Genomic DNA, 27,180 nt, shown 5'->3' on the forward strand with positions numbered 1-27,180 from the left:
CAGACAGTTTGAAGTAGAGATATGAACTGAAGGTGCTATGAAAGCATGCTTTCCTTCTGCAAACACAGCCTTGTCATTTATCAGTACACAATACCAAACCTAAAGTTTAGGCAAATCTATGGAATACTACAGTTGAAATACTCACAAACAGGACAGCTGTAAATTTTTAGATACGCATCATTTCCTAAATATGAAAGCAGAATTCACAGTATGACATCTTGTATTACTTTCACTCAGTCAGAAAAGCAGTTAACTTGTTGTCTCTTTCGGCTTATCCCGGTTAGGGGTCGCCACAGCGGAACTCCGGTCCGTTAATGTTTGATAGTGGATTTTTACGTGCCGAGTTTCAAGCCCTGATGCACAACCTTCAACAAAGGCACGCCCATTCACGCATGCCTCCACACAGAAGATGCTCTAGCCGAGAATCGAACGGGACAGCGTCTTGCTGTGAGGCAACAACGCTACCGCAGCACCACTACAGCGGGACCAGTAACTAAGAAACAAAAATCATGTGAACACAACCTTGCAAATTAAGCAATCTGTTATAGGACAACTTGATTTATCACAGCTATTTTTTTTCAGCCACATGTTTATGACAATGATACCTTTCCTTTTTCTGATTATAAAAGGTAATTTTATGTGAAGTTTTATATCCTGATTTTTATGTTAAGCTTTATATCATTCTTTTTGTTTTTTGTTCACCATTCTTCACCCCTTCCCCAAAGGCCATTAGTCCACATCCGCTAGTGGCCATTTGTTCCCCCTGTTCCTAACAATGGAAGATATCAGGAGGGAGCTGGGGAAAGTGGATGTAACCTTACAACGGGCTTGATTTCTAATGCTCCTTACAGCCTTCCCTTCTCAATGTAGTGCCTAGAAACTTCAAGCTGCTGCAAGTGGGCTCTTCCATAACCCCACAATGCTCAGCTGGTACTCGCGCACTATTTGGCTAGAGCCACTGCCCACCAATCCCCTGTGTAATGAAGCACAAGATTTAAACCATCTCCCTCCCCAGGATGGACAAGACAACCTCATATGCTCACTCCCATCTCTTCCTGGCTGGCACCAGCAGTGCCTGGGATGATAAATATGCCTGGCTCATCTGTGGCACAAGGACAGCTCCGTCCCGCTACACCAGACAGCAGTCAGTATTCAGGACTGACCATGCAAAAGCATCATAATAATACATATACATAGTCATTATTTAAACAAGTGACTGTATTTTACTAACCAGGTGACATTTATTGATGTAAGTCTGTTCTTCATGGCTGACTTGAGAACACAGCCTCGGAATACCAAATTTTACATGTGTGGTAAGTATAACCTAGTATAGGATTCATACAACCAGTCCTACGTTTCGTGGATTAGTGGAATACAGTATGATAAGTATGGAGAAAATTTACCTCTGCCATGTGGTGTATCGGGATGACCCAACAGGTGTCTAAGGGACTGAGCATGAGGGGATGACCTTGAGCTTCTGATACCAATTTGTTCATCCTTGGAAGAAGTGTTCCAGGCCAACAGCACTAACAGTTTGTGGTGGCTGCTTATATCATCTAATCACAATAGCCAAGTCTTTCCAAGCCCCAAAAAACTCACTGGATACACAGCTAGGCTTATAAAGGCCCCAGTGGTCATTAGCCTAGTATACACCTATGATGCTGGCTTGCACTGTCAATGTGCAGCCTTCCTCTGCAGAGCTGCATAAAGAGGGAAGCATACATGTAGCATTCATGCTTCCTTCTCCCGACAAGGCAGCAAAGTCATACAAGGTTGACCGTGAAAGGGATCTTTGTCATTTCAGGACTGAAAAAAGTGCACAAAATAAAGCTCACCATGTTAAATAAAGCCATGTAATGCCATGAATATGGCATGCAAAACACTGGCTCCAGTGCTACAGCACAATACATCTAAAATTCCTTCAAAAAGCATTTGAGAATAAATTGATGCTAGGAAGCTTATATTGGATGTTAATGTGCACATGTGAACATTTTGAGATCCAGTCCTACATTTTATTTAATGGCTGAAAGAAACTATAATTTATATACCCACAGGTCATATTTCTAATTAATCTTTATGCACTCTGTCCCACCCACCCCCTGTGACTATCAAGCCTCTCTATTGGCTCACTAGCTCCTCATGAACTCAACATACTAAGACATTCGAAGAGGGAAGTGAAAGCCAAAAATCAAGGCAGATGTCCATTAGAGGGGAGGGGCATTATTTTTTTATATCCTTGTATCACTCCATTCCTTGTTGTACCATGCAAAACATCCAGTATGCTACACTTTGTGCAAGGGTGTGCTTCCATGGGCTTCCATGGGTCTCCTTCTAAATTTCTAAGTTTCAAAACTTCGTATTTCTTAAGGCTGAGATCATAAGACCAAAGTTTTGAAACTTCGAAATGTAAATAAAAAACTAATTTTTTTAAAATGTTTTTGCAAGTGGTCAAGCCCCCGGTTAATTAAATATAGCAACTCTGAGATTGCACTACAGGGAGGATAACAGTAAATATACCATTCCGCGCTGTACGGCGATCTCCATTTAAACAGTTTGAAGTTTCAAAACTTCGATCTTATGGTCTCAACCATAAGAGTTCGAAGCTTTGTAACTTTGAAATTTAGAAGAAGTAGACCCACTTCCATACACCTGTAGTTTACAAAGTACTTGATACTTTATTTTCAGATAGAATACTTACCAATCCTGAGTGTGTGCACACCATTTCCAAACACAGTCTTGAATAAACCTGGGAGAGCACATCGTACCAGAGTCCCATGATGCAGGAGTTACAGTACTCCGCTATTCCCCAGGTGGGGCTCATGCAGCGGGATTTTGCCAACAACCTCCATCTGGAATGGGCAACTTGAAAATGTTGATGGTCAACAATATATCTACTGCGTGGTCTGAAAAGACAATTTGCCCAGATTTGTGGCAGTGAAAAGCAATACAACCATATGAATAAAAAGATTCACCCATTAAAAAAGATCTCAGGTTTATTTTTGTATCCAGTGCAGCATTCAGTTTCTGGCAATACTACAATGTTCCCTTCAGTATGACAGCACAGAGGAACTAAAAGGATGGAATCTAACAGAAGATAAGTTGTTTGAAATGGAAATTGACAACTTGCAAGCAAATGGATGCTTTTGAAAGACCTGTGGCAGGCTGTGAACACAAAGTGGAAGAACAGTAACAGTTCTGGCTCACGTAATGATGTTATGTGATTGACTAAATCACTTCAAGCAGCAGAAGGGAGATACCTGCCCCTAATTTGCCTACATCATGACAGCTAGCAGCTAGTATGGAGTAAGTCTATGTTAAATACATCATTGGAAGATCATGCCACGATGGCTGAAACTGTATGTCAACTCCATGGCAAAGCAGAATGAAGCGCTAGCTGTGACCATGACACCCCGGGATAGACTAGTAAAAGCGGGCACTGGAGGAGTTAATGAGCAAATGTGGCAGTAAGCATTTGATGCCAACTCACCCTTCTAGCCAGGCTACACTTCCCGTTTCTTTGGTCCATCTCAGTTCTTTGCTCTGTTATTCTGCATTTCATATTCAGATGTATTTTTTCACCGGTGTTATTTTATTCATTAGAATTCAATACAGCATTAGATGAACAACAGATGTTACTGGTACTATCAGCATTGTCTAATAACTGACAAAGTTTCAAAAATCACCTGCACTTAATAAATGCTGTGTAATGAACATTTAAAACCGTTCAGCAATTCTGTATACCGTTTGAGGAAAGAGATTCAAATTTTACAGCACTGTCAGTTATGAGTGGTTCACAATAGTTGCAGTTTTCTCAACAGTCAAGGCACAGACTTGTTTATGATACTCTGTACTTGTTTCTTTGTGATTTCAGTTCTGTAGGCACAAAGAATTGGACTGCAGCATTCAGAAGTTAATAGCTCTTCTTGCAGGTTATATGTGTTAATGGAGTTCTATGTCAAGGTTGTCACAGATAATCTGTGCTTTAAGATATTTTAATTTTCACCTTTTTTGTCATTCTAACTGTTAAAGCAGAAGAGACTAAAGTGCAGAATAATTTTTATATAGAGCTGCTAATTGCACATTTAACATTCAGTGCTGAATGACTTTTGGTACACCTTATTTTTGAATACCTGCCCATTTATCATGGCACTATGTACTGTGGTGAAAGTGCTGTAGTTCAAATATAATTTCACAGGTTTTGCTCTAGGTACTAATAAATGAACCATTTTATTTCTGAAATATTTTGCACATTCCTGTATCAAGTTTTAAATCCCGTTACTATTTCAGTGTTACTGACATTTGACATTTTTGTTGTAGGTTTAGAGTCAGAAGCTCATTGTATGAGCCTATTTTACTATTTTTTTTTTAAGTACTTATGTATTATCGCAACCAGATTTTCGCGGTTGTGAAATTTGCATGCAGGACTGAAAATGAGTGCAGTAAAGACGGAGAGCTGTTATTTTACGTCCTTACTAAATCAAGAATAAAGTACAGTTTTGTACCTACCATAAATGTAGATGTCCGAGAGGTATGCATCTGCAGTCCTAACATATGGGTTGTCCTGCCTCAGGCAGCCCTTCGGTCGGCCGGATTCCAAAGTCTGGGTCTGGCCTCGGCTGATGTCGCACTTCACCCGACGTCATAGCTGCTGTTTATTGGGTATAAAGGCATCAGCCGACGCCATTTTCCTCAGTGTTTCTTGCCCTAGATGCCAGGTGCCGTCCAGGAAGGCTAAATTTGGATAAATGCAAATGGTTCCAAACAGTAGAGAGAGCAAACAATATAAGCATGTATATACATATATACAAACAAATACACCATAATAGATTCCCCCAGCTAGCTACAAGATGGGCAAATACCCTAGGAGTACCACAGAGGGGAAGGAGGGTGGGTAATCCTGACTGCAGATGCATACCTCTCGGACATCTACATTTATGGTAGGTACAAAACTGTACTATGTCCTTCAAGGATGCATCTGCAGTCCTAACATATGGGTAGAATACCATAGCCAAACTGGGGGTGGAGGCACTAAGATGATTATGGTGTAGTTAAGATCCCTTGCAAAACAGCAGTTGCAAAACCTGCTCAGGATCTGGAGTATAAAGGTAGATTATAATGCTTGGCAAATGTATGCACAGAGCTCCAAGCAGCAGCTTCTAAAATGTCTTTGGTAGCCACTCCTCGAAGGAAAGCTGTAGTGGTGGCTGTAGCCCTTGTGGAGTGAGGTCTGATGTTTTCTGGAGTTGTCTTTCCATGAAAAGAGTAACAAAATCTAATGCAATTTCCTATCCATTTTGAGATTGTCTGTTTTGAAATTGCTTTTCCTTCCATTCCTGTTGCATACGCTACTAGAAGCTGGTCAGTCTTTCTGTTGGTCTTGGTTCTGTCCAGATAATAGCGCAATTGCCTGTGCACATCCAATGTATGCAGTAGTCTTTCCCCCCTGTACTGTGGGTTGGGGAAGAATGTTGGCAGGTGGATTGCTTGGTTCAATGATACCCTGTAGACCACTTTTGGCATAAAAGTAGGATTTGTTCTCAAGGACACTCTATCCTGATGGAAGTTAAGGAAGGGCTGTACTGCCATTAATGCCTGTAATTCAGAAACCCTTCTTGCTGAAGTGATTGCAAGCAGGAAGCAGTTTTCCAAGATAACTGTTGCTGCTGGTTCGAAAGGGGGAAGTGTTAACTTTTCCAGCACAAAGTTAAGGTCCCATGTAGGCAAAGGTGGCTTCCTTGGAGGCTTTACATTCTTAATTCCTCTCAGAAACTGCCTGAGTAGAGGATGAGAGAAGACTGGAGGATCCATGTTGTATTCTGCTGAAATTGCTGATGCATGAATCTTAATGGAGGAGTAAGACAGGCCATTGTGGAAAAGTTCTGCTAAGTATTCCAGGATGTTAGCTAGGTTTGCTAATGATACATTTTCTCCTTTTGCTGCACTCCAAATGAGGTATCTTTTCCATTTGGCTGAATAAGTCTTCCTTGTGGAGGGTCTACGAGCCTCCAGGATAATGTCTTTAACCCTCTGGGATAAGTCTGGGTTATTTTGCTTTATGTAATATTCCAAGCAGCTAGCTGCAGTGTTTTCAAGTTTGGATGTAGGATCTTGTAGTTGTTCTGTGTTAGCAGTAAAGGAACCAGAGGTAGAGGCCATGCGTGTGTCCGAGACATACTCCTCAGTAGCGGGTACCGATGCTGCCTCGGCCAGTCTGGAGCTATCAGGATGATCCTTGGGCGATCTTCTTTGATCTTCAGTAGCACTTTGTGCATCAAAGGAAGAGGTGGGAATGCATATGCTGTCAGGTTTTCCCAACTGAAGGATAGGGAGTCCACCTTCCAAGCAAGTGGGTGGTATGTCCTTGTGCAGTATTTCCTCAATTGGTGGTTGTGTGGGGATGCGAACAGGTCTATTTCTGGTAGTCCCCATTTCTTTGTAATGGTTTTGAAGATGTCTGGATGCAGCATCCATTCGTGGGCATCCGTGGTAGTTCTGCTTAAGGTGTCTGCTAGTGAATTTTCTTTTCCTGTCACAAATTTGGCCTGTAGTTGAATGTTGTGGTTCAGGGCCACATTCCACAGGTCCATTGCCATCCGGCATAGAGGATATGAGTGTGTGCCTCCCTGTTTGTTGATATACCACATGACTGTGGTGTTGTCCGTCCTTATCAGCAAATGACCTTGTTGAAGAAAAGGTCTGAATGTCTGAAGTGCCTGTTTCACTGCCAGCATCTCTTTTTGATTTATGTGTAGGTTCAGCTGGTCTTGTGTCCATAGGCCTTGTATACACTTGTCCACCATGTGTGCCCCCCAGCCTAGGTCTGAGGCGTCCGTGGTGATAGTCTGGCTTGGGTAAGGTTTGTGGAAGGGCAGACCTCTGTTCAACTGACAGGCCTGAGCCCACCACCGGAATTCTTGTATCAGGCATGGAATTATTGGAATCTGGGCTTCTAGACTGTGCTTGTGCTGAGACCATACATTCCTTAGGTACCATTGCAACTTCCTCATATGTAGCCTGGCATGTGGAATCAATATTATGCAGGATGCCATGTATCCCAGGGCTTGCAGGATTTTCCTTGCTGTAAGCTGGTTCTGTGTTGTTAATGCCATGAAATAGAGTGGTAGTTGCTTTTGCTTTTCTGCTGTGAGAAATGCCATTTGATTTGATGTGTCCAGTTCTGCACCCGAGAATGTTATCCTTTGGGATGGTACCAGCCTTGACTTTTTCATGTTGACTGTGTATCCCAGGGCTTGCAGTAGTTGTATAACCTTTTCCAAATATTTTGTTAATTTGGTCTTGTTGTCCGCTTGTATCAGGCAATCGTCCAGGTATGGATAAATTTGAATTCCCTGGAGCCTGCAATGAGCAATTACTGATGCCAGGCATTTCGTGAATACTCTGGGCGCAGTAGATAAGCCAAAGGGCAATGCTGAGAATTGATAATGCTCTGATCCTGCAAGAAATCTGAGGTATCTTCTGCAATCTGGTCGTATAGGGACATGCAGGTATGCCTCCTTGAGATCTAGAGTCACCAGCCAAGACTCCTTGCCCAGCATGGGAAGAAGTTGCTGAAAGGTCAGCATTTTGAATTTTGGAACAATGAGATATGTGTTCAGAGCGGACAGGTCGAGAATAGGTCTCCACTGGCTTTCTTTCCTTGGTACTAGGAAAAGTCTGGAGTAAAATCCTTGTCCTTGTTCCATAGGCAGTACCTTTTCTATAGCTCTCATCCTTAGTAGGTGGTTGATTTGTGCTAGAGCGTTTGTTTTTTGGTTTGGTGGTAGGTTTGGCATTCCTCTCTTTTTTGGTAGAGTGTGGAAGTGAAACCTGTAGCCTTTGTCTATTGTCTGTAAAATCCATTTGTCTCCTGTAATGTAATGCCAGTTTACGGAAAATAAGGCAAGCTTTCCGCCTAAGGGTGCTTGCAGTTGTTCCCTGGTAGGTATCAGAGTCAAGTCATTGTGTCTGTCCTGTGGGAGTGGTCGTAGTTTAATCTTTGGCAGTACTTCTCTGGTTGTTAGGCTGCCACTGACGTCCCCTGTAGGCACCTCTGGATTGACCTCTGCCTCTAGGGCGCCTATTTCTGCCTCTCTGTGCTCTGGAGGTGTCTGGAAAGGACCAATTCTTCGAAGGCCAATTTCTACTAAACCTCGGAGGCTGGACCTGTAAGAAATCCTTGACTGTTTGGACAGATTTTGCTTTTTCTTCCACCTTCTTTAGTACTTGCTGTGCAGGGGAACCAAACAAACTTTGTTTCTCCATGGGAGCATCTAGAAGCTTTGACTTTACATGGTCTGGTAAGGATTGCTCTTTTAACCAGGCATGCCTTCTAATCACTGTTCCAGTCATAGCTGATCTAAAGGAAGCCTCCAGTGCATCATAGCCGCATTTTAAGGAATGATTACTGACCTGCTGAGTGTTATGTACCAAATCTTGAAGGGACTTACGGTCTATAGGTTCAGGAGAGGACAGTTTTTTATTTAGCTGGGTCTATCAAAAATTCCTGATACTGAATCATGTGGAATTGACAGTTTAAGGCCCTAGCTGAAAGAGTAGCAGTAGTATAAACTTTTTTACCCCATCTCTCTAATGCTCTAGATTGTCTTTCAGAGGGGAGGGGGTTGTTGGCAGAGGCAGCTGCTACAGCTTTGGGGCCCTGTGAAATGGTTTCAGGATCTGCAATAGGAGCTTTATACAAGTGAAAGTGTGTGTCCGGTACCCTGTAATATCGGTCGGGCTTGGCAGGGGCCGGGGGAAGAGAGTCAGGGGCAGTACAGGCATCATTGAAAGCATCATCAACAACTGTAAGTACTGGGGGAATGGCTAAAGGCCTATGCTGTGGTAAATGTAAAAAGGTCCTTAGCCTTTTCCTTGAATCTGAAAAATCCTGGCCCTGCCATTGAAGGCCTATGCTGTGGTAAATGTAAAAAGGTCCTTAGCCTTTTCCTTGAATCTGAAAAATCCTGGCCCTGCCATTGAAAATGCTCTCTCATAGCATGTAAGGTTTCCCCAAAAGAAAATTCCTCAGGAGGAGAGGCAGAAGGAATGGAGTCTTCTGCATCAGAATCCTCATAAGGAGAATATGGGCCTTCTGGAGGACCTGAGTTTTCTGAATCATCCGAGGAATAGTCTGTAGAAACAGGATCCGGGGGCTCTGCTCTAGGCCTCTTCTCTGGAGGGGGTTGAGAGGCCCTGTCTGGGTGAGGTTGGGATCCCCTGATCAAAGAAATGAGATCCTCAGCCAAGCTGAGCATTTGGGAACTGGAGGTAGGCCTGAGTGAGGGGGTTTTAGCAGGCAAGGCCTTAGAAGATTTAGCTGCTTTAGCCTTAGAAAAAGCCTTGATAGACATAGATGCAGGGGGCCTAGCAACTCCACGTGCAGGAGTAGATATGTCTAAAGGAATAGTATCTGATAAATCCTGGGAGCCTGCTACAGCAGGGGTAAGTTCAGTAACGGATTCAGCCATGCTGTGTGAGGTCTCGGCTATCGGAGGCAAGCTTTCGGCCGAAGGAAGAACCGAAGACTCTGTTTCGGCCGAAACAGAGACACTCGCGGGTTGGCTTAACCGTGGCTTCGGCCGAAACCACGGGCCGCGAGTGTCGGTCCTTTTCCTTACGCTTTTTAGCTAATTGTGAAGTCAGAGTCTCCGACGGCATTTTGTAAGCAAAAGCGGGACCAAAAAACTCCTCTGCAAACTCCGACCGACGTCTAAGTGTCCGTCGGTTGAAGGAAGCACAGGCTAGACAAGCTGATACGTCGTGGTCTGGGCCTAAGCAAGGAAGGCAGTAAGAGTGGAAATCCTTATGAGGTATTTGTTTCCCACAAGTTAAACAATTATTTACTTTTTCTGACATCGGCTGAGGCAAGAAAGAGTCCCCAACGGGGTACTTAGCTTTTTAGAAGTCTTCGGTAGTAGAAATCTCTTGATCTGACCAACCGGCACTTGCGAACAGCTTCTGCTTCGGGCACCGCGCGGCAAGAAAGACTGAGGAAAATGGCGTCGGCTGATGCCTTTATACCCAATAAACAGCAGCTATGACGTCGGGTGAAGTGCGACATCAGCCGAGGCCAGACCCAGACTTTGGAATCCGGCTGACCGAAGGGCTGCCTGAGGCAGGACAACCCATATGTTAGGACTGCAGATGCATCCTTGAAGGACATCATTGGATTACATTCAGGAAGAGAAACAATTGCACAATTAGTCTTCCTGTTTTGTGTGAATTACACACGCACGCTTCAATTGTCAGGGTTGCTCCCTTACTGATGAAAGGAGTAGCAATAACACATAATGCATTAAGGTCTGAAAAAAAAGTTCAAGGGGAATTGAAAGGGTCAAGCTGACATTTGATCACAAGTGTAAAACTAGTTTAATTCCTTGATGAGGTTTGTAGTTTTACTAAGGTTCACATATTTGTTTTCACATTTACAGTTAATGCAGAAATGAGATTGCAGCATACATGCTGGTAGTAAAGTGCATACATAAACAGCAACACTAACCTTTCCAGTTTTATCGATAACCCCTCATAAAACAACCTTCAGTGTGAAAGAAAACACATTTCATGACATTTTTGCAGCATTAACGGTCAGATTTCAACATCGGTAATCAAGCGGTATTAGCGTGAAAATCTGGTTATGGTAATACACAAGTACTTTTTTTATTTTATGATCCAGTTAAATTCCTACTAAATTATTGCTTTTGGTACAGATTTGGGAAGTGGTGCAGCTGGACTAGCCCCTTTGCAAAAAAATATTTTTAGGTGTAACTGAAAGTTTCACACTTCCCTGTTATATTCAGGGGACTGCACCCACCTTTTGGGACTTGCATTGAAGATGTTCTTTTTTGTAATTTCACTTCGAAACCTCAGGCAGTGTGGAATCTATGCCACAGGTGACTGGTCCAGAGGCTGGGCAGTACGGTTGACAGCACTGACACGGGACCCTGGGAAGTTTGAGAGGTTTGAAACATAAATGGAAGGATGTTCATGAGGGACCCCATACCAGTGGAACTTGTGTAGCAGCTCTTGTAGGATAGGCTATTATCCTCCCAATAACCTTGAAGGCAGAGTGTACATCTCCCCTGATCCAAAGAACCTCCATCAAAAGCCAGCACAGTTCCTTGGCCATGACAAAGGAATCCTTGAACCTGACACAGCATATGGACTTGTGGAGGGGGATCTGCACCACAGCCTCACAGGCAGAAGAATTCCTCACTGAAAAAGGCATTATACTCAATGGGGTCCAAGACTGTACTGAAGTGAAGATGATGAGAAGCTGGTACAGACATCCACTTGAATCTGACAACCTTAGGGTAGACAGAACCAGACTGGAAAACTTCAGAGCCAAATGCAGGGTTGCAACAGGCAGTCATCCCTGATACCATCAGATTGGAAAGTCAGACTGGGGAAGGAGCAAGTAATGGGAATGACAAACTGGCCTGCTCCATCCTTTGAAATGATGGGGGCAAGAGAACACCCATATTGATCTGAGTATTAATGTCATCACCGCATTATCCAACTCCAAACCAGAAGCACTCCTAAAGAAACTGATTGAAGAAGTCTTCAGATTGGGGTCTATAAGGCAATCTTGAAAGGAGGAGGTACTGTGAATCTGGTGTCTAAGACTGGTTATCAATAACAATTGGATCTGAGGGAGGCCTGGTTGTTGTCAGAGAAGTCAAAAGAGCTGAAGAACTAGGTAGCTCCAACATGAAGATTTTTGAGGTTCCAATACCAGGGGGTTCCTCCAGCACCCTCTTTTTGAGATCTAGGTCCTTGTGTTTGCAATAGAACAGCCTTTTTCTTTACTCTTGTGGTTTGCATCCTTTTTATATTTTTCTGCCTCAAGATCCAGGGGGCAACAAGCCTTTAATCACCAATTTGTTCTTTCTATCAGACAATGCACAAGGTGTTCCATACTCAGACATATAACAGGTCTACTTTAATTAAACGAAAGCGGAATCCGTCGAATACGAATCAGTCGACACGTAAACAGCGAAACATGGAAATGTCGAACGCACTAAATAGCGAAATCGGAAATGTCGAATTGTCATAGTTGGCCCATCTGCGGTATAGCTCTGTAAGGTAAGTGTGCGATAGTTACAGATCTTAGGGTTAGGGTGCGGGTTAAGGTAAGTGCATAGATAGGTAATGTATGTAAGGTTTAGTGTAGGGTTTTGTTAATTGTATGTGTGTGGAAGATTTACTTTGGGTGGGTACAGTTCTGTAGGGTTAGTGTGCGGTAGTTACGGACCTTAGGGTTAAGGGAGGGGTTAAGGGCAGTGCATAGATGGTTGTGTATGTGGGGTTTAGTGTAGGGTTACAAGTGGGGTTTTGGTGCTTTAATTTAGGGTTAGTAGTAGGGTTTGGTTAGTGTATGCATGTGTTTTTTGTTGTGTTTGCGTAGGTAGTATGTTACGGGTTTTGATTAGTGTATGTGTTTTTTGTTGTGTTTGCGTAGGTAGTATGTTACAGGCGGTGGGGTTGGCAGACTATTGCAGTTTTGTGTGTTCAACGTTATTGCATTTCGCTGTTTATGTGTTGACGGATTCGATTCCACTTTCGTTTAATTAAAGTAGACCCCATATAACATACTGATTGTGCAAATCCTATGGTAGAGATTTTGTGCTTACACTATAGACACTTCTAAAGGCTCTTTTCTTTAACCTTCTTACATTCCATAATTACAGCAATGGCCAATTAACAACAACGATAACATAAACAACAAGCTAACCAATTTAAAAAAAAAAAAAAACTTGAAAGCTGCACAAATCTTGCACTACTTAGAAAAATGCTTCTCACCAAAATACTTCATGCACAGTGTATGTTTATACTGGAGGTAAGACTCTGGTCCCACACTTACATTTCCTGAGGGGCTTCTAATCCTGATTCCTTTTCCATACAAATAAATCTACACATTTTTCTGAAGCAAAAAAGGAGTAAACCAAAGGCTGCACAAAATGGTGCCAAACACCTAAAAAAGGATCAACGCTGTAAAAGCCAACAACAAAATGCCAACATGTAGGTACAGGAACAGATAACCAGTTCATACTCTAGTGTTCAGACACAAAACAATGCCAACAAAACTTTTGAATCCGTTTAGTAAATGAGTTAAGTGTTTTCGTTCCGCAATTGCGAAACTTCCTCAGAACCACCATCATACTACATCATTTCCTTTTAAAACATAAATTTAAACAAACAGTACTCAAAATCTTTATAATTTTTCTATAAAAATGACTAAATAATGAAATCTAAAAAGCTTCTTTTTTTGTAAATAATGTTTAGGTATGTAAGAATTTTTTTTAATACAAACATTTTAAGAATCTTATTTATATTAAATTCCCAATAAATGACTTCCTAAAGATTATAATATTCAGGGTATCTAAAGAACTATACAAGTTATGCACAAAAACTTCAAAAAAAAATCTTCAATTTAGCTGCCATTAATTTAAAAACTTGAAGAATAGATACAGTATCATTCAGTCTGGGTGGGTTCCCTTCTAAATATTCTCCAGCCCATACCACAAATCAAAGTCTTTGGTCAACAAATTAATCTCTACTACAAGTGTCCAAAATTCACTAATATTGCAGGGGACTCCCTATTTTCTCATCTTGTAGCAAGAAGGTGGAATTCACTACCTCACAGCATCATAACCAACACAAATACCAACCAATTCAAAACGATTCTTAAAAATGATCTTAATATTACCTGGCTTTGTTCCTGTACTACTCCAGGCTAACTATTTTTAATAGTTTCTGGTCATACATTTTCTTCTTCACTGACCACCTCATAATCTGTGCTCTCTCTCTCATGTCTAGATAATCTCTAACATCATCTTTTTCTATCCAATTTCCCCCTACAAACACTTCCTCAGCTTACTTTGAGTAACTACAATGTCTACACTACAATAACAAATTATATCAGATGACTGTATAATACAAATGTCAGCTATAATAGCATAGAATGTAATTTCTGGTGTACTGTACGTCTTGTATACTTTTTGTATAATTTTTGTACAATCTCTATATGGAGCTCTACTAAAAATGGCTCTTATCCCAGTCGGACGTTCACAGTAAACAAATGTAAAATAAATAAATAAATAGGAGATAAACCCAAGGCAAAACCAACTACCCTTCTAAAGACAGACAGGAAGAAATCAAAGAGAGGCATACCTTAAAAGAGCTATATGCTAGTCCAGCCTTAAGTAGATCTCATGAGTATTGTGGGATCAGGGGTACCTCTGCTCTCCTGGGGACTTGTCCTCTTTTTGTCATGAGAAGGAGAATCTTCTCAACTTGTAGACATAAGACTTCACTGTGGCAGATCTCTTGGATACTTTAAAAAACTGAGCCCGTCCTCAGTGTACTGGTACAAGCGGGCATTAATAACCTATCCTTAAAACTGTCAGTCTCAAGGTCTGCAGTTTGTAGTAAATGAGAGTCATTTTCCTGAGACATCAAGTAGGTCTACCATGTCTAGGAGTGTCTGGTGGTATCCCTCTGTTATCTCTGTACGTAGTTAAAACCAAAGCCATCTCAGTCAAAAGAAGGACCAGGAGGAGCAGCTTTGTTTTTTTCTCTGCTCATTGTCTGTTGATCAAGAAGGGAAGGCATAAAAGAAATGCTCTGTCCAAGTTGTGTCCAAGTTATACAGACGGCAGCCACCACCACAGCCTCCCTACATGGGATCCTGAAGTAAACAGTCTCAGTTGTCTGTTAATCCTAGAAGCAAGATGTCTACATGTGGAATACCCATCATGTGAATTAGTGGGGGAGTGCTTTGGTCCTGCTTAACTTTTTTGCTACAGAGCTTAGCTATGAAAATCGAGAGAGAAGAGAAAATACTGGAACAGGTTAACCACTTCAAGTTATTTCAGAGGAAATGTTGAGAAGGGGAGTCTAAATAAGGAAGTCAAAGTTACAATCATTGGGGGTGCAACCAACTACCACATAGCATCAGGGGTAGCTTGTGAGAGAATAATGTTAAAGAAGCTGAAAAGTAAGGTGCACAAACCAGTACTACTGTATAGTACAGAAACCTGTGAAGTGAAGGCACAGCAGTTGAGGAAGCTAGAGGTGATGGAGATAAAGTGTCTCACATGGATGGTGGGATGCACACTGTGGGACAGACAAAAAAAACACTAGGACACCACAGCAGAAACCAAAACAGCTCCAAATGTACAGAAGGTCAAAGACAAAGATTGCTGTAGTTTAGGTCATATGTGCAGGAAAGTAGAAGACAATTTTGTGAGGATTTGTGACATACATGAAGAAAACGAGAGGAAATGAGGTTTCAAGCAGAAACGAATGGATTGTGGAAGTGCTGCAACAATCAGGCATGACTGTTGTAGATGGTAGGAGAGTGGCATGGAATAGAGAACAATGGCAACAGTTGACATGACACCCCAACTCAAGGGAGAAAACAGAAAAAGTGAGTTGATGATGACCTCCAGGACCTCATACACCTTAGTTTGCTTTGCACATCCACAGTGTAATTGTGACAGAGGTGCATTCATAGAAGAATAACTACATATCAGTTTTCACAAACATTCTTTTATAAAACTTAACAAGCTTGGTGTGAAGCAATTGTGCCAGTGCATAATGCACAACAGAATCTTTATAGAACAAGATTTACAGCACATTTGGCCCCTTTATCAGCTTTTTTTGTTTTCTGCTCCTCTGCACCAACCACTAACATGGTCTCTAATTACTCCATCTTATTAGTCTTACAGCAGCTGTAATGGAGGTTAAGAACCAAACAGTTGTAAGCCACTGTTCTGCTGCATGACAGGAGGGCATTTTACATCCTTACCCCTCCAAGTGGCCAACATCTACACAGCACCAATGTGACTGCGTACCTCATCTTACTGCACATTTGGAGCACATTTATATAAAACACATTTCTCTCTCCTTTTGCAATGTTGTTTCCTTTTCTTTTGGCATCTTTTTTTACCCCTACTGCTTGTCAGCCATCAGGCCTTTCAAACCAATTTGCTGATTTGATCCCCTTTGCTAGGGAGATGGTCGACTGGGAGGGACTGTCATTTAGACAGCCATCAGCGAGAATTCATATTTTCCTTTTTTCCCTGACACTAGCTATGCACATTCAGCTACGTGCTGGGGGGGTCATTTCTGCAAAGGGACCCTATACCCAAAATAAAACAGGTGGTCTCTCTAATCTCCACAAAGGGAAATTCACCAAGCAATGAGCAGGAACCCCCTCCCACACCCCTAGGAGAGGCGAACAGGCATTTGTCCCTTCATTCTCCTCCATCCGTTCGAGTCCTCCAGTGTCAGGGCCACTAACTGAACTCCAGTCAGTCCAAAGACATTACATTTGGTGACAAGTCTGAATCTTTACTTTTTTTTTAAAACCGTTATAAAGCTGTAGCAATTTTAAACTATAAAAGACTAAACACAGCTGTGGCATAAACATTCTTCAGTTAACAGTCTTCACTAAGACTATGCAAAATACTTCTCATTTTAAAGCACTATTGTCACTGCTTTTGCCACAGTTTTGACTTTCTGTAGCTGCCAACAGCTGCTTCAATCGCCTCACCTCATCTATCACATCTACCAATGTAGCTTAGCCACTACTGGACTAACTCAGACCCATATATGGAGGCTGGTAAAAAGATCAAGGCTACATGGGGCAGCATCATATCACTGCTGGGAAATGTTTTCTCCTAAGCACCCACCCAGTGCACGCTAGTACCATCCCAGGAGAGACATGTAATAGGCAGTGATGATTTTATCACTCATGCCTTTGTGTGCCACTTGGCCACATTCCAACCACATGTGGACAACACTCTCCTCACATTCCCAACCGCCACTGGGGATCAACCTTATGGATGTGTAGAATGCATATACCTACCCCCAAGTTGCCCATCCTTCCTCTCTGTGCTATCAAGCACCTGAGTTGCTATTTGAACTTGGGTTGCCTGGGCCGACCTTCATTTCTCTACAGCACTGGCAAAAGTTATTACCATCAGGTACTGGTGTTGCAAAATACACTGGATTTTTTAACAGACAGAAATGAAGACTAGGCAATGTCTTAAGATGCTGAAAGACCCTTAAATAGCATTTAAGTCTAAGCTGGTAACTAACTGCAGTATGTACATATAGGTTTTATTTAAAATTTATATTTAACACAAAGACGCAGACATGCTGACTGAAAACTTCATTAAGATTTCATTACAGTGTGCCGCTGTCACTCATGACATGCGACTCCACCCCACATCTCCACCCACACTCTTATGCTACTTTTTTTGCAGTAAACACTGTACACAACAAAGTTGTTAAAGAATTGCATATGAATCCAGTCCCAAGCAATTAGCAAACCATTACTCATGTTAACAGGGTCAGAGCACAGATCCAGACAGACTGCATTCAGGTTCAGCACAGGAAGATAACAGAAGTATATACACCAAACAAAGTACACATTTTCAAAAAACTGCATTTAGAGTAAAGATACAATATAATCTTTCTTGAGAAATATTCAGATAAAGCAGTTGCAATTGGTGCAGTATTCTGCACTGGTTTTGTGCATCCTTTTATGGTATCATGCATACAGTATGGCACAAAGGTGTGGAGAGGAAATTGAGTAGTAAAGAAGATAAGTAAACATGCACAAAATGGAAGTGACTGAGAACTGCAGATGATTAACACTTGCACCATGACAAGATACAGGACATAAGCTAAAAAGCATTTGGGCAGACATTGGAAGGGATAATTTAAGGTGGAATAGTGAGCCACAAACATATGGATATAGACAGCAATTTCTCTACTCTTCTAACGTGAGATAGTAAAGGGAATGGAATGAGGGTATCCTATGTATGCCTTTGTTCTTCACTTTTGACATCTGTAAAAACCTGGAGTTATACAGGACCACCTAGCTCATATGGTTCCTTGGGCAGACATGGGGTAATCCCAGTACAATGCACAGAAAAATGAGGAAGGAATTATTTCAGACAGATTCAGAATTTTCTTTGAAGGTCAGCATTGATCAAGATGCACTGTTAAGGATTCCCATCCATGTATGAGGTACCATTGTTGGAAAACTGTGGTCACTAGTGTGTTTCTCTGTGTAGTTAAAGCAGGGATGAAGAGAGATCATCTAGCAAGTGTCCATCACACACAACAAAAATGAAACACTATTACACATGCAAACATTAGCAGACCCATGCACAGTTAGTCACAAGTTAATACAGTAGGTTACCTCTGTTTCTGATATAAATGCACTTGGTCCACTGGTCAGTTGCTGAGGACCTCTCATTTCTGTACCCTGTGGAAAGGTGAGAAATATTAAATTAAAATTGAAGTTTACAGTAATACTTCAGTAACAAATGGACTCTGATTACATTTTATACATTCTACAGGTAAAGGCTTGGTTGAGCATGACAATTTATACGCATTAGCTAGCCAGCTAAGAAATTCATCAGAGTGATTATGTAATCCACGAGGCTCTACACAAGAATGCAGAAGGTGGTATTAACAGAAGCTGTCCACGCATCCCTAATTTTAAATCAGAATGAATGCTACAGAGATGAGAGTCAGTCTTGGAGCATCTAAAACCATGACAGGCATCCTCAGCATCTCAAATCAGTCCTACTGTATAAAGAAAAACTCCAACCTAACTCAGAAAAATACATTTTTATCATAGTACCACTACGGCACCAGAGTCCCTCAGTTGTTTTATTATAACTTCCTGTTGTACATGCCAAAAAGGCCATCCTAGGGCCTGCCATACAATGTTGTTTTTCAGCCTCTTTGTCCTCCTCCTAGAATGGAGTTTTGGTCACTATAGTATGACACCATCTACACATCAGAAAAATATGGTTTTGTTTTCCATCCATTTAGTTGCAGTGACAATGCCATGAACCATTGGATTTTTTTAGATGATCTATGACAGAAGAGTGAAGTTACGCAGATATATGCTTACTTTAAGCCAGGAAATGCCTTTCATGGTACATTTACATTTTCTTCATTATAAAAGAGATAACATGCTTAATAAAAAGCTGCTTTTTAAATTGTAGTCCTTAAAAATACAGGACCTACTTCCCTTAAAATTTTGCAACCAGTGAAATTTGAGTTTTACTCAGTGACTAAAAGCTGTCACACCAAAGAAATATTAAGTCAAACGAAAGATGACTTATGTTTGATATAGTGCATAATACAGTAGTTAAATGGATAAAATGCTACATTTCACTGGCTTACTTAATGCTACAGTACAACTCACTCCTGCTCTTTACGATTTCTCCAACTAGCTCCTGCAAGTTTCACTTTAGTTTTTTACACCACTTGACTGACCTCAGTAAAACCATTCTGGGATGCAAAATTGCGGGTGATAACAGTGAAAACTACAATCTTCATGACCTGTAGCATGGGAAAAAAAGTGCAAATGAAACAAAAAGACAGACATTGCAAGGATTTCTGGGCACTAACCAACCAGGTGATCATCTTCTTCTTCTTTCGGCTGCTCCCATTTGGGGTCGCCACAGCAGATCAACTGTTTCCATTTCTTCCTGTCCTCTGCATCTTGCTCTGTCACACCAACCGCCTGCATGTCCTCTCTCACCACATCCATAAACCTTATCTTAGGCCTTCCTCTTTTCCTGTTACCTGGCAGCTTTATCCTTAGCATCTTTTTCCCAATATACTCTGCATCCCACCTCAGCACATGTCCAAACCAACGTAATCTTGCCTCTCTGGCTTTGTCTCCAAACCTTCCAACTTGGGCTGACCCTCCAATATACTTATTCCTAATCCTGTCCATCCTCGTCACACCCAGTGCAAATCTTAACATCTTCAACTCTGCCATGTCAAGCTCTGACTCCTGCCTTTTTGTCAATTCCACTGTCTCCAACCCATATAACATAGCTGGTCTCACTACCCTTTTGTAGACCTTCCCTTTCACTCTTACTGGTACTAGTCTGTCACAAATCACACCTGACACTCTTCTCCACCCACTCCATCCTGCCTGTACTCTCCTTCACCTCTCTTCCACACTCACCATTACTCTGAACTGTTGATCCCAAGTACTTAAACTCATCCACCTTCGCCACCTCTACTCCCTGCATCCTCACCATTCCTCTATCCTCCCTCTCATTCACACACATATATTCTGTCTTAGTCCTGCTGACCTTCATTCCTCTTCTCTCTAGAGCACATCTTCACCTCTCCAGGGTCTCCTCCACCTGTTCCCTACTCTCACTACAGATCACAATGTCATCTGCAAACATCATAGTCCACGGGGACTCCTGTCTGATCTCGTCTGTCAACCTGTCCATCACCATTGCAAATAAGAAAAGGCTCAGAACTGATCCTTGATGTAATCCCACCTCCACCTTAAACGCATCCGTCACTCCCACCGCAGACCTCACTGCTGTCACACTACTCTCGTACATATCCTGTACCACTCTTACATACTTCTCTGACACTCCCGACTTCCTCATACAATACGACAACTCCCCTCTAGGCACCCTGTCATATGCTTTCTCTAAATCCACAAAGGCACAATGCAACTCCTTCTGACCTTCTCTGTACTTCTCCATCAACACTCTCAGAGCAAACATCACATCTGTAGTGCTCTTTCCTGGCATGAAACCATACTGCTGATCACTAATCATCACCTCCCTTCTTAACCTAGCTTCCACTACTCTTTCCCATAACTTCATGCTGTGACTGATCAGTTTAATTCCTCTGTAGTTACTACAGCTCTACACATCACCCTTATTCTTAAAAATCGGTACCAAAACACTTTCCCCATTCCTCAGGCATCCTCTCGCTTTCATTAAACCATCTAGTTAAAAACTCCACTGCCATTTCACCTAAACACCTCCACGCTTCCACAAAGTATGTCATCTGGACCAACAGCCTTTCTGTTCTTCATCCTCTTCATAGCTATCCTTACTTCCTCCTTGCTAATCCACTGCACTTCATGATTCACTATCCGCACATCATCCAACCTTCTCTCCCTCTCATTCTCTTCATTCATCAACCCCCTCAAAGTACTCTTTCCATCTGCTCAACACACTCTCCTTGCTTGTGAGTACATTTCCCTCATTATCCTTTATCAACCTTACCTGCTGCACATCTTTCCTTGCTCGGTCCCTCTGTCTAGCCAATCGGTACAGGTCCTTTTCTCCCTCTTTAGTGTCCAACCTTTCATACAACTCTTCATATGCCTTATCCTTATCCTTCACCACACCTCTCTCTGCCATGCACCTCATCTCCTTATACTCCTGTCTACTTTCTTCATCTCTGACAATCCCACTTCTTCTTCGCCAACCTCTTTCTCTGTATACTCTCCTGTACTTCTTCATTCCACCACCAGGTCTCCTTGTCCTCCTTCCTCTTTCCAGATGTCACACCAAGCACCTTTCTAGCCATCTCTCTTACTAGCTCTGCTGTAGTTACCCAGCTATTCGGTAACTCTTCACTGCCACCCAGTGCCTCTCTTAACTCTTCCCTGATCACCACCTCACAATTACCCTTTTTATAGGAAGAAAAACGAAAAAAAAAAAGAGACAGGAAGGGTTGGCTTGAAGAGATGGCCTGTACTTACTGAAGATTAAATAAGGTTCAAGCACCGACATGTCTGCAGCTCAAAACATTAAATTGGAAGTTGTAATAGCGATCAAGAAAATAGCCTTCTACAATTGAAACTTGAGCTCTGCTGAGTCAGAAGGCTTAGGCATTGAAACACAAGATTCTCTGGCACAAAACATAGCATCCAAGGACAAGCAGTGCACCAGAATCCCTTAGCTGGACATCTCAAAAAGGTTGAGAGTTGAAGGGATATTAAGGTCTGCCCATCTTCCCCACCATGAATGCTAGCTAATATACTTTGACAGAAAACTGAGTCACAATTTGCACGTTGACTGATGATTTAAAATTAGAGCAGGATTACACTACTGAAAAAAGGACCATCATTTTTAACTACGGCAGAAAGTTTTTGTTCTACACTCCCCTACAAGGCTGCTGAACCGCCATCAGATTGTGGATCACACCTTCTGACAATCCTGGTAACACGGCTTCTATGGAACTGGAAGAACTAAGCTGTAATGGGTCATGTGCTCCCAACAGCTGTGATATTAAATTCCTGGATTGAGGAATCATCCAGGAGGTACAGATATTGAGAAATCAAAGCACCAAAATATTACTAAAGAGATTGTTTGGGAAAGTAACAATGGAAAATAATAATTTGTGCTTTGCATTCAATATGAATACAAAAATTCCTAAACACAGACAGGCACACAGAGAAACAATCTGCACTGTCATCAGGAAAGTAACTAACCATTCAGAAACAGAGGATGTTACTACTAAACAATCCGACAAGGAACCATCACCACCATGGATGTATACTGCTAAAAGAGGGTCCCAGGTCCGGCTTCCAAAGAAACATGGACTAGCCACAGAAAGGGGTACAACACCTTGCTCTTCATACAATAGGATCATTATGCTCTTCATACAATAGGATCATTATGCTATCAGACCCGACATGCAAAAGTTACTGTAGAAGGAATGAGAAATGATGTTACAGACCTAGGCCGACTGCTTCAGATCCAAAATACAGATGCGTCAACAAGTCTCCAGCTCATTCTAAATGCTATGAAGAGTGAAATCCATGACAACCCCTCCCAATCAATAAAGGAGGCATCTGAAGTGTCTTACTACTGAGCTGGATGAGTGGGAGATTACATAAGCATAGTGCATTGTTGGTTCTACTTCAAAACAGCCCAGTAGCACTGATTTGGAAAACAGAAGTACTCCAGATTAGCTAGTTCTCGTCATCAGTGGGATTTTAAGAGTCTACTGTGAAATACACATGTGGAGGTAGGCATATGGGGGGGGGGGCATGGGTAAGAAGGCTGTAATCACAATGAGGGAGTGCATGACTGGTCTCATCTGGCATCTGCTGCCAACCTGATTTATCTGAGCTTGTTGTCCAGACAGATTTCTTATCGGAAGTGGATTTGCTTATCCTATTACTAGCAGTGTCCCTCAGGGCTCAGTGTTGGGACCCCTCCTGCTTGGTATATACTTTGAAGCGAAGGCCAATGTTGGGGGCCTCTGGCTCACCAAGTTCACAAAAGACTGTAAACTGGGAGAAATTACTGAATCCCAAATGATACCGACATCCTACAAACGAGCCTAAATGTGAAACAACTGGTGCCAAAATATATAGGTTACACACTCCATGGACCTGAACCTTATTTGTTACTCTAACACAACCTGCTGTTCAGACAGATGATTTGTATCCCAAACACTACCTCATCTACGGAATAAACTTCCCGTCTTCATAAAACAAAGGCCCATCCCTCACTCTCTTCAAAAAGAACTGTCAATTACTCCTGAGGCACTGCCCATATCCCTTATGGAAAGAGGCAGTCTCAAAAATGACTTGCGGCATCAACACCCACAGACCCACTACCCCATCTCATATCTGGAGAATTAAGATATAATAAAGATATATTGTCATATCCTGGGTATTATGGTCAGATTTGTAAAGGCTCTAGGGCCATTAACATAGTCATAACCTATGCATTTACAACATTACAAGACTTTAGAGTTTTCACAACAGTTTTGAAATAAGATATCATTCCTGCAGAAAGGACCTAAAATCAATAGTCATCTCCAGTACTGCATTCTTCCATTTGAAATGATTTGGGAAAAAGACCCAGACCTGATGTACCCAAGCAAAAAAAATGCAAAGTTGGTATGAGCACCAATTGCATGCAAAGCTGATGCTGAAGGGAAAAAAATAAATGTGTATCCCTTCAGTCTTTCATGATGGCCAAAGCAAAAAAAAAAAAAAGAAAAAAAGAAAAAGTTTTTCCCTTATAAAAGGGATGTTGGCAGATCAGCCTCCTATAACCCTACCTCTACACAAAAGACTGTTAACAGTTCTACATCCATGCCTCAAGTCTTTCAATTTCAAAGCTAGGAAGGTATCAACATGATGGCATCTTTTTTTCCATAATTCCCATCCGTTTTAAAAGAACCTAAAGTACCCATCACCAGAAACAAACAAACAAAAAAAATTATACCTTAGAAGATGTATTAAGATTTTTCTTTTCACTAATGGACAGAATGACAACTACTAGAAAGAGTTACTACAGGAAAAACAAGGGTCATACAGTGGAGTAAGCTCCTTGGCGACGACAAAAAACGTAAGAAAACAAAATCTAGTTGAACAGCATTTTTCAGAGAATATGTTAAGACATTGAAAGAAAACTAAACAGATGGATATTCTCAAGTTACAAATACTAGGAACCTCCAAACAAGAACATGTTAGAAATCAACTGGGGAGGGATACACTGTATTCATTATAAAGCATGCAATACGTAAAATGCAAATGCAGCAAAAACATGGTCTCAGTAAATGCATACAGCATAAATAAAGATGCTAACTTGTACACACTTCATCTTATCCCTCACCAGACATTTAATCAGACAGGTGAAAGAGTTGAGAATATTATATATGAAGGTGAACACTTCTGAAAAATGATGACCAATTTCTTATGTAATATGAATCAAAACCCAACGTACATTTAGTGATAGCAAACATTTACATCATGTGACTATAAGCAAACTAAATCCACAAACTGACCGACAAATTTACAAGGAAGCAAACAGACCTACAACATGCTTTCTCTGTGAAAGATTCAGCATTTTCAAATGTACTAATTTACATTGTTTAAAGTAATACAACTTCCAGAAATAGGCTCATAAGGGTGTACTAGGCTAATGGCCCTGGAGCCTTTACAAGCCTAGCCCATAGAATTATCCTGGCATCGTGCCACCCAATAGCTCCCAGTGCCTCTGTCGAGTAGAGCTACTGGAGTGATCCCCGAGGTTAATTTTCCATTTTCCATCCACTCATCAAGATTTCTCTTGAAGAGGGCCAGTGAGGTGCTCTGTTTGACATGTATGGGGAGTCTATTCCATAGCATGGGCAGACTCTGGGTTATGAACCTGTCCCTCCAGCATGTTCTGTTAATTGTGGTAATGAGGTTGAGGTCTCTGGAGCATGTGGGGCGGAGGGATTGGGATTTCTTTAGAAGTAGCATTTCTAACAGAGTTGGGTCAGACATGGCTTTGTAAGTCAAGAAGAGATAGTCTCTAAGTAGGCGATATGAGACAGAACAGTTGGGAGTTTTTGAGTCTGTCCATATAGGACAAGCATTTAAGGCCTAGGATCCTCTTTGCGAGGTACTTTTGTGGCCTCTTCAGTTGTTGCAGGTGTCTAGTGAGGTACATGCCAAAAGGGGCATTGTACTCCATGATTGGCCTAATGAGGGAAGAGTAGAGGGAAACAATTACCTCTTTCTTCCTGGATGCAAAACCCTTAGTAATGAGATGTGCTACATAGAAGGACTTTCTGACCACAGTGGCAATGTGGTGGTCAAAACAGAGGTTGCTGTCAACCTGTGTTCCCAGATCTCTTACAATGCCTTCTGTGTTCAGTAGACTATCATTGATGTGGTAATTCATTGGAACCAGGTCTTTTCCAAAGGGGATGACTACACATTTTTTGGCATTGAGCTTAAGGCCATGGTTCTGACACCAGTCGTTGGTCTCAGTGAGTCCTTTCTGTAGGATGTCAACATCACTTGGGGAGTTAATAGCAGCTCTCAACCTGCAATAGTCTGCAAACGTTGTCAGCCAGAGTCCCTTTCGTGTTGGCCTGGACTTCAGAGAAGTAGATAGCAAACAGGAGAGGACTCGGGACCGAACCCCGTGGGACTCGACTCATGACTGGTCGGCAGTCTGACTTGAGTCGGCAACTTTCACACTGTGGGTTCTAATCTGTGAGGCAGTTTGCAACCCGCCTAGTGATGTAGGGTCTAGCTTAGTGAGTTTTTCTATGATTTTCGAGTGGGGAATGGTATTAAAGGCTTTGTCCAGATCAAGGTAGACTGTATGAACCACCTTGCCATCATCCACAGCTCTGGTGACTGACTCAAAGAAGTCGACGAAGTTGAGCAGGCATGATCTACCCTTCACAAGACCAAACTGTGCGGGATTCAGAGTTTGGAGATTCCCTATATCCTTGTCTATTAGGTCCATGATGATGCGTTTCATAGCTTTGCAGATCAGACTCGTCAGTTCCTAGTGTCTGTAGTCACTCCTCCTTTGTGGAGAGGGATGACTGTAGCAGTGTGCCATTCGGTAGGGACAAAGCCTGAGGTGAGGCTGTGATTGAACAGGGCACACAGGTGAGGTGCCAGTTCACTATGTAGTTCATATAGAACACAGCCAGAGATATTGTCAGGTCCCATAGAAGCTGTATTCTTGGCCTTGGACAGTGAAATCAACCTATGCAGCAGTAATACTGGGTGCCTGGCAATTTACTGGTATTGTGATTTGTCCTTGGGTGGAGGGGTAAAGTTTGCGCGATTCTGTCGGCCAGCATATTGGCTATATCTGTTGGCTCAGTAAAGGAGGTACCATTATGCAGTAGCTCAGAGCAAGTCTGGGCATTGCCATGGAGATTCTTTACATAACTATAGAAGGCCTTGTGGTTGTCTTTAGTATCTGCTGCAATTCTGCTTTCATAGCCAGCTTTAGAGGATTTGATGAGGAATCTCAACTTTTTGTTGAGGCTGATAGGATGTTTTTCCAGTCTTGGGACTTCACCTTATTCTACATCAGTTTCCTCCTTCTGTTGTAGAGTTTGTTTATAGCAGGGGACCACCAGATTGGCTTCCTTTTTTTTTTTGGAGGAGAGTGTCTTGGTTCTTTTGGGCATGACAAGATCCATGCATGTGTACATGTTCATACAGTGCATTGGTGTATGATTTGGCGGTCATGCAACTACTCTCCATTTGCATGGGTGCCATGAAGTTAGCCATCTCTGTTTTTAGGAACCCAAAGTTAGCTTTGGAGAAGCTTTTCATGGTGGTTACCTTTGTGAGGCGGGTGGTAGGGATGTGGATTTCCAAGGTGAATAATTTGTGGTCAGATCTAACCAGGGAGGAGGTGACTAATGGTGTGGAGCAACGGTAACCCATGTAAGTAATGACCAGGTCAAGGATGCTGCTATCTCTAGTGGGGGTAACAACATTTTACAAACTGTGACACCTATGTTTTTATACATAATCGTTAGTACTATTATCATGTGTGGCATAGCTGTGAATGCTGAATCAGAGAAATACAATATGAACTGGAGAAGTGGCTG

At 42.0% G+C, this 27,180-nt stretch overlaps 1 protein-coding gene across 1 annotated transcript in view; it reads right to left on the reverse strand.

Annotated features, from left to right (window-relative positions):
- SESN3 (sestrin 3) overlaps positions 1-27,180 on the reverse strand; it is a 771,776-nt gene that overhangs the window by 398,000 nt on the left and 346,596 nt on the right. The window contains exon 2 of the mRNA XM_044071268.1: positions 18,215-18,280. Coding sequence (XP_043927203.1) covers positions 18,215-18,280 — 66 coding nt within the window. The remainder of the gene's footprint in view (positions 1-18,214; positions 18,281-27,180) is intronic.

The sequence above is a fragment of the Protopterus annectens genome, chromosome 5.part0 (assembly GCF_019279795.1).
Source record: "Protopterus annectens isolate FY-2018-M chromosome 5.part0, PAN1.0, whole genome shotgun sequence".
Lineage (NCBI taxonomy): Eukaryota > Metazoa > Chordata > Ceratodontiformes > Protopteridae > Protopterus > Protopterus annectens.